Genomic DNA, 15,330 nt, shown 5'->3' with positions numbered 1-15,330 from the left:
ACTTTGCAACCAATAGTATTTATACTTTAAAATATTAACTTACAAAAATAAATGAAAAGGTGTTACAAAAATAATAATTTTTACTTTTGTTTTTTATTTTTATTAAAACTTAATAATTTGATAAAAAATTACTGAATTTAAATGAATATGCTTCTGTTACCTACTACTTAATCAAAGGCCTCGACGTAACAGCTACTTAACTTTCAAATGGCATATTTATTTATTTTTTAATTCTAATTAGGTGCCCCAAGAATTCTTTACGGTCTTATGACAGAGCACCGCGGATAAGCATTTAATTGGAAGTTTACGCCTTCTTCCTAACCGATGCAGTAAAACTTACTCAGAGGTGAGTTTTGAACCACGGTTCCTATGTTTCTGAGACAGTTTTCAATACCAGGACAAATATGATGTACATAAAGAACAAAATCTGTAGAAGAAAATGGTTAACAAGAGTTAGATTTTATCTAATATGCAACAAGCCTTTTTTGTTATAACAGCTAACAAGTCAGCAGTAGAACGATAGGATCAAAATCTGTATAGATCAGGGGCGGACCCAGCATTTCATGGTCTTTGAGATAGCTAACCTCTAGACACGGAGCAAACTCCAAACAGTTATATGATTATACTAACGTTAATAAAGGATGCTCTGCAAAAAATTGCGCTCATTTGGAGCTTACTCGTATCATTGAAGTGAAAGAAAAAGTGTGGCTTTTTGGTTAAATATATGAATAAGAAAAAAAGTTTATAGCATTGCTTATGTTTATTATATAAACAATTAATTTCGGCTAAATAAATCTATTTTTTTTGAATTTTAGTAAAAGAGAGGAAAAGAAGACTGGTGAAACCGGCCTAAATAAACTCTAATATCCTAACAAGAGACAACGTTTTGCAAATATTGCCACAAAGTTATTTAATTCTATTTTAAAATTTTACGGGGATAATACAATTTTAGATTTTATATATATATATATTATATATATATATATATATATATATATATATATATATATATATATATATATATATATATATATATATATATATATATATAAAATCTAAAACTGGATTATCGGAGATAATACAATTTTAGATTTTATATATATATATATATATATATATATATATATATATATATATATATATATATATATATATATATATATATATATATATAAAATCTAAAACTGGATTATCGGAGATAATACAATTTTAGATTTTATATATATATATATATATATATATATATATATATATATAATCTAAAATTGTATTATCCCCGTAAAATTTTAAAATAGAATTAAATAACATAGTGATTTATTTTTGTTATTTATTTATGTGATTAATTAAATATATTATATATATATATATATATATATATATATATATACACACATATATATATATATATTTATATATATATACATATATATATATATATATATATATATATATATATATATATATATATATATATATATATATATATACTTAATTTAGTATAATTAGAGTTATGATAATATAATTATAATAATAATATATATACATTCTCACGTGAAATGAACCAGTAGCATAAAACCGAAATACAATTGACAGTTGTTGTACTAGTGAAATGTATTTATATAGTATATAAATAATGATTCAATAGTAATTCACTTATGAAATAAGTTAACTGACAAAAATTCTATATAACTTTTTACCTCATATTTAGAAAATGATAATGGCGATTGGTTTTTTAATTTCAAGTTTGCTTTCAAAACTGGTTTTACCTAACTTCAAAAAACGACTTGAAATCTGATTTCTTAAAAACGAATTCATTTCAAGTTTGTTTCTTGCATTACACTTTAGTCAGACTTCAGGTATGAAGTATAACTTAAAAATTCAAGCTCCCTTCTTGCATTCGGAAAAGATTTTTGCTTTTTCAAGTTGGCTTTTCAAGTCTAACTTGACTTTCAAGTTGAAAAAACTTGAAAACGGTTTTCAAGTATAGCTAAAGTTCATGTTCGCTTTTTGCATTTGCTTAAGGGAGAAACCCCCTCTAATTTTAAAATCAATAGAAAAAAAAAATTTGTCAGATCAATAGCATATATAAAAAAAATAAGAAAATAGTACAAAATAAAATGGTAACATGTTGCTATGGAAACCATAAAAAATTACCAAAAACAGCAAAAACAGGTTTCACGCCGGCCAATAATGTGGGCAGGGAGCAAAATAACCCAAGTTGAAATTTTTATATGGTGTTTATATAGAGTAGAAGAGTGTTTTAAGCTGAACAGAATTTTTTTTTACAAATATAAAATTAGGTATTTTGAAGTCAAAGTCCAATATTCATTAATATTGTACTAAAACAGCATAAACAGCAGGTGAAAAAAAAACAAAAAAAAACTATTCAACTTAAAACACTCTATACCAGTTAATAAACAACCACTGAAAATTTTAGAAATGGCTCTTGAATGGTTGGCGAGCAATGTTGGCCGGCGTCAGAAATGCTTCATACTGAGAAAAAAACAAATTAATAATTTTTTTAATTAAATAACACCAAAAAATGTATAAAAAAGCAATCATTAGCCTCATTAAATCTAAAAAAAAGTATTTAAAATCGTCCTGGTTCATAAGTTATACCCTCTTTTTCCAAATTATTATCATTTTAAAAAATTTTTTTTGCTCTATTTAACTGTTGCCTCAACTTATTCTTTTCATTCATTCTATAATTAGATAGTTTTATTCTTTTATTGTTTATTTTATTGGAACCTTTAACCATGAAAGCACCTGGTAACATATTTAATTGTTCTAAAACTAACACTGAAGCTTTCATACCAATATTAAAATTTGCTACCGCATCGTATACACCAAATTTCAAATTATCGAGTGACACATATCTGATCTTCGGTAATCGGTCCCAAATCATACTGTTGAACGATTCATTTGCGTTTTGAGTTTTCCCATTTAAACATTTTTTTAGTTCTTAATCTTTGCTAAGATCCTCAAAAATAGGTCTAATTTTCAAAATTATGTTCATTGGAAGACCTGGACCCGGTTTGTAAGTGTTGGTTTTATTTGCTTTATCAAAGTTGAACTTGCACCAACTATTGATGCCGGTAGGACTGTGAGGAAAGTGCAAGTTATTTGTTTTGGAAGATGCAACATGAAATAATGTAGCCAATACGCTTGCCTTCATACCTGCTAAGTTTCCAGCATTTTGCCTAATAGCAACGCCAAAGAAATTTTGCAGACAATCGATTACTGCAATCTGTAAGACAACCACGCCCACCGAGACCTTTTTCTCTTTTCTTTAAATTTTGTAGTCGTGTACCAACACGTTTTTGATAGTGTCCCACACATTCTAACTTATTAACTTGAATGCTAGGGTAATATCTATGACATTAATAAAACTTTTACTGTCCCCGTCAACTAAAAAATTCACATATCACAGTTTGTACTTGTCAATAGATCTTAAAAACACACGTTTTGCACCAGTGGTCTCCATACGGCTTGGAAATCCTTTGTAATTGTTTTTATAAATGTGAGAGTTCCTACATTGGGCATAGGCTGTAGGGTTTGTTTTTAAAAGATCTTTCTTTAAAAAGCAACCTTTGCAGAACCTGCACATTGGTTCGACATCCAAAACCTTTCCAGTGCCCATTGATAATGCAGAAAAGACACCGTTTAATGATGAAAAGCCTCTTCTCTGCCAAGTACCATCACACGACACACCAATATCAAAAACTTCATTATTAGCAACATGTTTACGCAATTCTGCTACTGCATCAAACATGGTATCTTCAGCAACTTTTTGTGTGACAGCACCTATTTTCACAGCTAACTTATCATAATTATTTTGAGTCATTGGTTGTGGGGTAATCCTGCAGTTAAGCGGCCTGAAATAAAAGTATGTTTTAACTTTACACGCTCTTGTTCGCGGAGACTTAAAAACTTTTTTTTTATTGTTAATTGATAAAAATATTTTTTGGATGGTCATTAACGAAATTTTTTTTTTCGAAATTTTTTCATTGGTCATTAACGAAAATTTTTATTAAATTTTTTATGAAGATTTTTATTTATTGTTTGATTTTTCTATTTTAAATAGTTTAATCATTTTTTAAGTTACATAAAAATTTTCTCCACCGTAGATTTTAATTAAGTAAAAAAAATTTATTTTAGGCCGCTTAACTGCAGAATTACCGGTTGTGGCATATTCATTAAAGTGGTGAATATTTTTATACCAGAATGTCCCTGTCCAAGTGCACGCATTGCGTATACTGTTCTACAATTAATATCATATCCTCTGTTACATTGTTGTTAAGTATAAAACTCATTTTCATATTTGCAGTTAAAGCACTTGATAAGCAACTTTGAGACAAGTCCTTTTTTGTCTCGCATTTTTTCGGACAATGACAAGGATGAACACTCGCCACATTGATAGCCATTCCAGACGATTTTTTTATAATTTAAAAAAACATATATAATTTATATCATCGTATAGAGCTTGACCTGACTTAAAAAATGAGGGGTCATTCGACCTTTGAAGTTAAGCGGATCCAAAGTTATTGAATTTTTTGTAGTGCAAAAATTGATGATTTTTTGACGAAAGGTATAGGGCTTAAGTATGGAAAATTTGCAGTGTTACGGCACCGAAAAAGAGAGTATTTTTGGATCATATTGACTTTTGAACAACTTTTGAACCGTTTTTACATTTGAATTGAAATTTTCCATAATGATTCAACAACTATAAGAAAATATAATACAAAAAAAAAAAATTTAAAATTCTGTCGGGATTGCCCAGAACTGTCTATTTTACTGAGGGTTTTTACTTATTTACTTAGTTTTGGTGTCACATTGACTCTTGAATAACTCTTGAACCGTTATTACATTTGACTTGAAATTTTCCATATTGATTCACCAACTATAAGAAAATAAAATACCAAAATATTTTTATTTAATTCAGTCGGGATTGTCCAGATTTGTCTATTTTACAGACTGTGGGTTTTAACTTATTTACTTAGTTTTGGTGTCATATTAACTTTAGAATAACTTTTAAACCATTATTACATTTGACTTTAAATTTTCCATAGTGATCCAACAACTATAAGAAAATAAAATACCCCAAAATTTTTTTGTTCAACGGACGAGATTTACCAGAATGATCTATTTTACAGACTGATGGTTTTCACTTATTTACTTAGTTTTGGAAAATAAAATTTGGGGTTTTATTATAATTGCACCATACAAATATGCATAAAGGAATCATGGAATCCAAATCATACATCATTTTGAAATTATTGTATGATTTACAGACCGGTCAGTAAATTACTACAAAAGGGCATTAAAATCTGTCGAAATTATTCAGAATAACCTATTTAACAGACAGAAGATTCTTCAATAAAGATAAAATTTAATTTTTAATGAAAATAACTTACAGCAAACGAACTTTCTGAAATTTGGAGTACTTAAAACTGCAATAGGCAGGTATAACAGCAGATATTATATCTAAAAATGTAAAAGTATTATTATTAGAAACACAGATACACAATAACGTGTTAAAAATATTTTGTTAATTCATTTTAAAAATATATAAATTAAAAACATTTAAAACTAAATAAGTATAAAATAAGAAACTTACTCTTTATGATTGCTTATATGAACCTATGAAAACGCCTAAGATAAAAAAAATGAAAATAACATAGAAAAATGTTTTTATTCTAAAACTTATTTCTTGGCTTTTAGTGAATGATTGGAAGTTGCAAGTTTCAGTAACGAAACAAACTAATAATCATTTTTAACAATAGACACCATCGAGAAGGTAAGCCAAGTTGTCTATCAACACAAAACATCACAACAATAACATCACAATCACAAAACACACAGACCCTGTGGCACTGAACGCTCCTAAATCACACTAGTGTCACTAAGTAATGGGTTAACTTTTAACCAAAACTAGTGATCATCCTGAAAAGCTTAAAGGTGGCTCTATTTGCAGATGACATAAAAAACAAATGGATTTCAATCATCTTGTTTTAGAACTGACTTGCGAACTGTTGTTACAGAATGGTACTACATAGCATTACATAGAGGTGGTTAGAAAAATTCTACTGCTCTGGATATCAAAGGCTTTCAATAAAGTCTGGCATGATGGACTTACCCATCTTTTTGCAATTTTTTAAGTTGTCTGTTACTTGTTATCTAGCTATATAAACTTCGTCTAGGCTCCTCCAACTTTAAAAGTAGTTACCTTCTGATGCTTGCTCTACCCCTACTTCTATCCACAATAGTGAAATTGTTCCCAATCAAATTACTGTTTTTGTACCTTCTGATTTAATTTTGAAAATTGCTAATGATGACTTTTCATGCTCTGTTACCCCAACTTCTATTGCATACATCCCTTTAGGAAATGGTTCTAAAAACTTTCTCATTAAAACGCAATTTAATCAAGAGAATCTTCCAGTTTCCAATTTGGATACTACCTATATTATCTGGTGATTTCACTTCTGCTACAGCATTAGGCTCACAGTGGCTGGTGAACTTTAACTCAAAGAAAACTTAATTTTTTTCAGCTAATCGTTATCGCCATAATCTAGATCTTCCTATATGAATGCTGTGCGAGAGAACACAGACATACATATGATTCCAACAGAACATAGACATACATATAATGACTTACAGGTACATAAACAGAAACTTACATATATTGACTTACGGGTGCGTCAACACCGCTCCAGAGATCCAACAGAACACAAACATACACATAATGACTAACCGGTACATAAACACATACATACATATATTGACTTATGGGTGCGTCAACACCGCTCCAGAGGCCCAACAGAACACAAACATACACATAATGACTAACCGGTACATAAACACATACATACATATAGTTACTTACGGGTGCGTCAACACCGCTCCAGAGGTCCAACAGAACACAAACATACACAAAATGACTGACGGGTACATAAAAACAAACATACATATAATGACTTACGGGTGCGTAAACACAAACATACAAATAATTGCAAAAATAGAAAGCATAACTTACCAGTATGTTGTCATGGCTGCAGAGGTCCAACAGAAATCAAATATACATATAAAGAATTGTGGGTGCGCAAACACCGCTCCAGATGACCAAACAGATTACAAACATAAAGACATTAAATTGAATAATAATAATAGCAAACATAAATGCAATAAATTGAAGTTGAATTGACATTGCGTCAAAAACAATATTAACAACATTTTTGTTTTTTTCGAACTTCGCCCTCCACATAACCATCAGCCTTTCCCTCTATCACAACACATTTCATCATCCACTCTTTGACTAACTCAATATCGTATTTATCCTCAAATCCGTCATATAGTATCTCAAACTCGCATTCATCATCAAATTCGTTGACATCTAAAACACTTACTACGAGCCTTGAATACAATACATCCTTGCCACCTTCATCTACCATTTTATGTTTAATTCTTTTTCCTAAAAACTTTGGAACCCCTCCCTTTGATGCGCCTGCTCTTATTATTTTTCTAGTTTCCATTAATAATCTAGTGTCACCCTCTAATCTGACCTTTTGTTTTAATGTTAACAACATTTCTTGTCTTTCATTATTCTGTCTGATGACTGAACATTTTATTGTATTTGCTCGTTGTTCTGGAGCATCTTTTAAAAACTTAAAAATTGATAGCAGGTTTGTTTTTAACGCCTCTATACCAAATTTTTTGTAATTTTCACTTTTTACCTTTTCTCCTAACTGTAGCCACTTTTTTGGAAATTTTTGCTGTAGTACTTTTTTTCAAAATCTAATTTGTCTTTGCAACTTCATTACAATTTCATTTTCAGTACCTAAGATTTGCTCCATATCCTCTTTACACAAAATTAAACCACCATTCTTCCCAATTTCTGTTGTCAAAAACTCTTTTTCTTCGCTTGCCTTTTTTCCCTTTATTTCCTTTTCTAAGTTGCGCTTGTCCATCTTCATTTGTACTGCAATATATTTGCTTTTTTTTCTCTGTACTTTCTGATATATATTTTTCTATTTTGCCTTGCTAGTAAAACTAGCCTTGCCAATTCTTCCTGGGATTTTCCATATATTCAATCAGCTGTTTTGTTATTGTTAAACATGATGACACCAGCTGCAGCTACTATTGTCATGTTAGGTTTCACTTTTAAGCTGCGGTCATAAGAAGCAAAGTCACGTTCAGACACAACGTTAGTACGCGGACAGCTTTGAGTTTCCTCAAGGACAACAACATCTGGATTGTGATATTTCCCTCCAGGCAATTGATCTCTTAACTGACTCTGGATCATAACCGAACACGAACAACATATAACAATTTGACATTCTTGTGTTAAGGCATCCAAAAGTGGGTCATTACAATTAAAAAACAAACAATCAAACAATTCATCCTTAGTGAGATATTTGACATCAAAAAATGTAGAACCACTTAATATTATTGATGTATCAGAAGAACAACAAACAAAATAATTAAACATTTGCGACCAAACGGTATTTAAAGATAAAATATGACCTTCCTCTTCAATAATACGAAAAAGAGGTCCTGATATCAGTTTATTAAAAATTCCCAGAGCTCTGGTTGAAGCATGAAAAATTATGTTGTCAATATCATGCCTAATTGATTCATGAAGGAAATTTAAACCATCAAGATTAAAAACAAATTCTTTAAGATGATCTTTATGAAAATACGTTGCTCCGCCAAGTAAAAATATAATGTTAAACCAATGATGCAGAAATGAAACCATAAAATTTTTTGTAAGCTTTTTACGCAAAAATGCCCTCCATTCATCAGCTTTCCCGTTCCGTTGATCGCCATATCTATAGCTTGTAAGTTTTGAAAGTTCATACAAAATATCAAAGGTACGTGAGTTTTGAGAATTTATAAAACCACCATGAACACTACCTTCCTGCTCAACCACTTTTTCCCACTCTATAGCCACAAAAAACATGATGCATTTGAGAAATTTTTCATTTTTCATTTAAAGGAAGTCGATCATAGTTTTCAACAACAAAAGGCAGAATTGCTTCTCTCCAATGTTTAAGTTGGCTAAAAAAACTTGAATTAACTATGGTGCGATCTGTCATCAAAGATTTGAACGAAAAATAAGCTTCCGAAGATCATCCTCATAGTTTTCCTTTTCAGGAGAAAATATCTGAGACATAACAGTGAGTAAATTTTTTAGCTCTCCAAAATAAGATTGTGCCTCGCCTGAAAACATATCTTCTATCCCAAACATGTAGCTTCCAGATGACGTTGTGACTTGAAAACTACCAATCTCTCTAAAATTATACTTTGTGCCATCTGTATAAAGAACATTGTGTGTACTATTCAATACAGCCTCTCTAACCTGAGCTTTTGATAAAAGGTTCATTTCACTAAAAAATTCAGCAGCCAAAGATTTTTTAGGAAGTGTGCCACATGAAATTCCAGCCATTTTTGTAGTACAGTTCTGATAACTGATTCAACATTGTTAACGGAAACATTTTTACTTAAAAGGTCATAATATACAGAGCGAATTTCATCATTATATCTACCTCCTTCAAAAACATCAATAACATTTTTTTCAAAAAAGTTAACTCTTTCCTTCAGCTCTTCTGAAAGATTTTCAAAGTAATTTTAAACTCTCCTTTAAGATTGAATCATTTGTTTCATCAGATGTTTTCAAAACAGTGTCAATTTTTTTTTTAAAATACCATGCCTTTTGTCAATTTGATTGTGAACGTTTTCTAGCCAAATCAATTTCTTTTTCTAATCTAAACTTTTTTCGCAACAATTGGTTAATCCTACAATTCTTTCTAACTTCTCTTTTGTTGACATTTCTGACATTATATTTTGACAAGATTGCTCGATATTTTCTTTTATATTCATTACATCTTTTATTAATTTGTCTATTTTGTAATTTAAGATGATTAATTCTCTGTTTGTATTTTTTTATTTGATAGGCCAAATCACCTGATAGTATAGGTAGTTTTTTATCTGAATTGGAAACTGGCAGATTCACTTCATTAACTTGCGCTTCAAGAAGAAAATTTTCAGAATCATTTCCTAAAGGGGTGTATACAATAGAGTTTGGGGTAACAGAACACAAAAAATCATCATTAGCAATTTGCAAGTTTAAATCAGAAGATACAGAAACAGTAATTTGATTTGGAACAATTTCACTATTGTGGATAGAAGTTGGGGTAGAACAAGCATCAGAAGGTGACAAACCAACAACATCCGGAAAAGCACCAATAAAAGGTAAAGCAGAGCTTAAAAAATACTTTCTTGAATCAAAATTTTTGGCACGATTTACTTTTGCAATAAAATCTTTTGACTTTTGAAGGCACTTGATCAGCATAATTCTAGATATAGGGTATTTAAACAAGGATGTAAAAAATACTGAAAGATTTGGCCATGTCAAGTTAAATTTATCTTTTTCTTTACAAATTTGTAAAAAATGGCGATTGGTTAAAACCAAATCTGAATTTTTGAGGGATACAATGCCTCCATTAATATTTAGATAATCCATAACAGTGTCAAAGACTAAAATTAAAAGTAAACTTAATTTAGGTGACATAAAGAAAAATAAGGGGTGGATTATTTTGGTTTCAATAAATAGAATTATTAAAATGAAAAAAATTTGTGCTACAGTATTCCGAATTTATAATTTTGACGTACTTTCTTGACTTATAGATGGAGCAACCATTTTGGTGAGACTATTGTTAATGTCAACACCTATAAAAAGGAATTAAAATAATTATTACAAGAGTTCATAGTATTTAATCAACAAACAAATAGAGGCAAATAAATATAAAAAGAAATATAGAATTTCTTACACAACTCCATTTTCATAAGCTTTTGTTGAATACTATTTTTAGGTTTTTATATAATATAATATAATATAATATAAAAATTGCTGTACAAACTATTTGAGTTTGGTGAGTCAAAACTACGTAGAGTTTTGACTGTAACAGCCGTTAAATGTAAAATTTCGTAAATAAAATAAAAAAAAAGTTCGTAAATAGAATTTGGTATCAAAAGTTCAAAATTTTGTCTATTCTATTTTTGAACGTGTTTTTGTTTGCAGAATCGATTGCATCTTGTGACAATAAATTCCAATCGTCGACCACTCTGTTTGTTAAATAATAATACCTGCATAATTTCTTAGTATATTGTCGATGAAGTCTTTTATTATGACGATATCTGTACATGCTGTGATAAAAACTCAAAGGCTCTTCAAATCTAATATATTCGGTTGAATTTAATATTTTAAACATTTCTATTAAGTCGCCTCTTCTTCTCCTTTCTTGTAAGGTTGGTAAACCTAATATCTTTCTTCTTTCTTCGTAACAGATACCGTTCAGTGATTCAATCCTTGTCGATCTACGCTGTACATTTTCGAGTCTCTTAATATCTTTAGTACAAAATGGGCTCCATACAGATGCTGCATATTCAAGCTGTGGCCTAATAGTTGACTTGTATAATAACTTTAATATGGAAACATCAAGATATTTAAATCCGTGTTTTAAAAAACCCAGTGTTCGATTTGCCTTATTTGCTACACTGATAACATGATTCTCCCATTTAAGGTCATTTGATATTATCACACCTAAATCACTTTCAACTTCTGTTTTTTGCAAAATGTGATCTCCTAATTTGTAACTAAATTGAGGATTCGAATTACCAATGTGCATTGCTTTACACTTTTCTCTGTTGAATTTAATAGACCACTTATTCGACCAGTCTAATAACTTATTTAAGTCTTCTTGAAGAGCATTGTTGTTACTTTCATTATTAATTACTGACATTATTTTTGTATCATCTGCAAATAATTCTAATTTATTTAGTATGTTTACTTTTAAGTCATTTATAAATATGATAAACAGGAGTGGACCGAGGACAGAACCTTGGGGAACTCCACTTGTGACTTCCTGCCAATCTGAAACAAACTCACCCAGAACTACTCGTTATTTTCTATTACTGAGAATTGATTTACACCATTGTAGGATATAGGATTGAAAACCATAACCATAAACCTTGCAGCATAATTTCGATAAAGAAACTGAATCAAAGGCTTTTGCAAAGTCCAAAAATACTATATCAATATTATTACCAGTTTCAATTTTGCTTGTTATAAAATCTAAAGTCTCTAATAAATTGGAGCAACAATTTTTACCATTAACAAATCCATGCTGTTCATTTGCTATTAACTTATTTAAAGCCAAATGGTTCATCATAACATTATGAATAATTTTCTCCATAACCTTACATACTATTGATGTTATTGATATTGGTCGATAATTTGAAGGATCTAACTTATCCCCTTTTTTGAATAGTGGAGTTATGTTTGCAGTTAACCATTCGTTTGGTATAACACCACTATAAAATGAAATTTTAAAGATCAGTGATAAAGGATGAGAAAGTGATTTTGAACATTCTTTGAGAACACGAGGATGAACTTTGTCAACACCAATTGTTTTATTAACATTAAGGTTTACTAACTGATATTCAACATCAGTGTCATTAAAACTTGGATCGCTACAATGAAAATTACATTTTGAAGGAAAAGTTACATGGTCTAATACCTCATCTTTTAAAAATATTGAAACAAAATAGTCATTTAAACAATTTTCAATATCTACTTCATTTGTTATAATTGAACCATCAAAGGTTTTGAGTGCTTTAATTGAATCTTTTATAACTATTTTACTATTTAAATATGCATAAACACTTTTAGGGTTGTTCTTTGAGTTTTTAGCCAGATTTAATTCAAAAGCTCTTATATCTTTATTGACTCTTTTTTTTACATTTTTGTTCAATGTTTTATAGTTATTTACCGTGTCAGTTTGTTTAAATCTTGAATGCCTGAATTTGTACCATAACCTTTTCTTTAACTTAACCATTTTTCGAAGTTCTTTAGTCATCCGTGGAGCATATTTTTTACTTGTATCGTAACTAATAATTGGAATAAATTTACCACATCCAGTATGATATATACTTAGCCATTTTTTATAAGCTTGACTAGCATTTAAATCTTTAAACTCATTTTCCCAATTAAAACTTGTAAAATATTTTGAAAGTTCTTCATAATTTCCTTTATTATATAATAATTTTTTATTTATTTTTGGTTTTTGATCAATATTGATGTTTTTATAAAAATATTTGAAATTTAATATATGGTGTCCATGTTCAATTCCACCTAGGGGAGGTAAGTGATTAAAAGAAAAAACCCGATTTCTATTTTCTGTGAGGACCAAGTCTAATAAATTTGTGTCAAACCCAAAGCTAACTTGAAATGTTGGCAATAAGACATTTTGATATATGAAGCAATCGCTTAAAAATTCTATAAATTCTAAGGCAATCAAATCTGAATCATTTTCAAGTTTACATGACCCATCATTGAACCATTTTATATTTGAAAAATTGAAATATCCACAGATTAGAATTCCTGTGTATTTACCATTTTTCCAAGCTTTATAAGCATGTCGAATAGATTTAGTTATTTTCTGACAACTTGATATATCACCAGCACCTGTTCTATATATACATCCACATAAGATATTTTCTAGACCAATCTCAACTGAACACCATACTTGTTCGATGGCATTATCAACTAAACAGTTTTCAGTTGCAGGATAAGATTTAATTGTATTTTTTATGTATATACAAACTCCTCCACCTCTAATATGTCCACGATCTTTTCTATGCAAGTTAAAACCTTCAATATTTGTTGCTGATTTATCAGTCCACCAGGTTTCACAAAGCATAATAATTTGCATCTGATTACAAGCCATTTCATAAATTAACTCATCAAATTTGTTATTCAGTGATGTGGCGTTTGTATAAAAACAGTTTAAAAAATTACTACTCAGATGCACTTCCTTACTATTAATATTTGAATCAACAAGCATTGTTTTAGTGTTTAGTGAATTATGTGGTTTGTACACAGAAATATTATCATTGGAACTCATACATTGATTTAAATTTTTCTTATCCTTTTGGTTTATTTTTTGACTAAATTGATCTGATCTTTTTAACTTCATTATTTCTGATTCCAAATCGAAAGGGATTATTTAACTGACCTTTTGAATTTAGCTCTTCATTTAGTTTATTTCTTTTTAAGATCAAGCTCTTTGTAAATTTTCTTTCTAATTCATTCTGATCTGGATGAATAGATAGTTTTTTAAAACTTTCAGAATCTTTTAGTTGCTTGGCAGCTTTTAATATTGAAAATTTATCTGAACTATCAGGTAATTCGACCAACAAAGGTGTACTTGTTTCCATTTTTGTGTTATTTCCATTTGTATTTTTGAAGCGATGGATTCTCTTTATTTTGTCAGGATTAATTTTTATTTCAGTAAAAAGATTTTTAAGAATATTTTCATCAAATCTTTTTCTATTTTCAGCATCCGAATCAGTCGAATTTTGTAAACCAAAAATAATAATATTTTTATCTCTTTTACTTACATCTTTACTTAAATCTATAAAACCTTGTGTTACCTTTATTTCTTCTGTAGATTTATCGTATTTTTTATTATTAAATAATTTACTCCAATCTAAAATGCTATCTGTTTTTTTTTCTTCTAATACTTTAACTCGTTCTGTTAATAAAACATTTTCACACACTAATTTATCAATTTTCGCCAAGTTTTCAATGTCTTTACGTTCCAACTCTGACACTCTAGTAATTAATTCTTCAAGCTGTTTTCTTAAAACATAATCCATTTTTTGTGCCATTTCAGTACATTAAGTTTATAAAGTTATAATTATTAAACTTTTTAATCCTTTAGCTATAAATTTTTAAAATAAAAACACGACCGCCATCTTTAATAGCACGCACGTTTTTCTTTTGTTTTGAAAAAAACAGTTTAAATAAGAGCAACCTGTAGTTAAAATTGTAAAAATTAAGATTTTAACTTTCTTGAAGAATGCAGACCTTTTACCTGGGAAAAAGTAAAAGATGTATTTTCATTTGATTAAAATTTTAAGAATTATACTTTCACTTTCAATTTAATTTTCATAATCTAACCAAAACAAACGCAAAAATCAAAACAGATAACGTCATTAAATACACGAACAAAAGCATATATATATACACATAATTTATATATGCAAATCCTAAGTACCAATTCTTTAGATAAACTTAAGTAAATACTTGTTTTAAATAGAGGAAAGGCTAAACTTGCAATTTCCACCTGGACATTTTTCAAAAACACTTTTTTTTCTATATAAATCAACCTTGAGGTTTTTAAACGCTGAGAACTAAAACTTTTTTAATAAATGTTAAAAAACGTCCAGATTCCATTAGATTCCCCGTCCTTTTCTTAATAAATATGGAAA

General features: G+C 29.2%; 2 protein-coding genes across 2 annotated transcripts; both read right to left on the bottom strand.

Moving 5' to 3' along the window:
- Nucleotides 1–11,024: 11,024 nt before the first annotated feature.
- LOC136091934 (uncharacterized) lies at nucleotides 11,025–11,798 on the bottom strand. Its single transcript, XM_065819654.1, has one exon. The coding sequence runs from the start codon at nucleotides 11,796–11,798 to the stop codon at nucleotides 11,025–11,027; it is 774 nt and encodes a 257-aa protein (XP_065675726.1).
- Nucleotides 11,799–11,957: 159 nt separating this feature from the next.
- LOC136091933 (uncharacterized) lies at nucleotides 11,958–13,784 on the bottom strand. Its single transcript, XM_065819653.1, has one exon. It carries the CDS (start codon nucleotides 13,782–13,784, stop codon nucleotides 11,958–11,960), a length of 1,827 nt encoding a protein of 608 aa, XP_065675725.1.
- Nucleotides 13,785–15,330: the final 1,546 nt, after the last annotated feature.

Source organism: Hydra vulgaris, chromosome 15 (genome assembly GCF_038396675.1).
Source record: "Hydra vulgaris chromosome 15, alternate assembly HydraT2T_AEP".
Classification (NCBI taxonomy): Eukaryota; Metazoa; Cnidaria; class Hydrozoa; order Anthoathecata; family Hydridae; genus Hydra; species Hydra vulgaris.
This window is presented reverse-complemented; position numbering and strand designations above follow the sequence as displayed.

Excerpts from the sequence above, each read along its gene's own strand:
- LOC136091934 (XM_065819654.1), bottom strand. The coding sequence starts at position 11,798 with ATGTCAGTAATTAATAATGAAAGTAACAACAATGCTCTTCAAGAAGAC.
- LOC136091933 (XM_065819653.1), bottom strand. The coding sequence starts at position 13,784 with ATGGCTTGTAATCAGATGCAAATTATTATGCTTTGTGAAACCTGGTGG.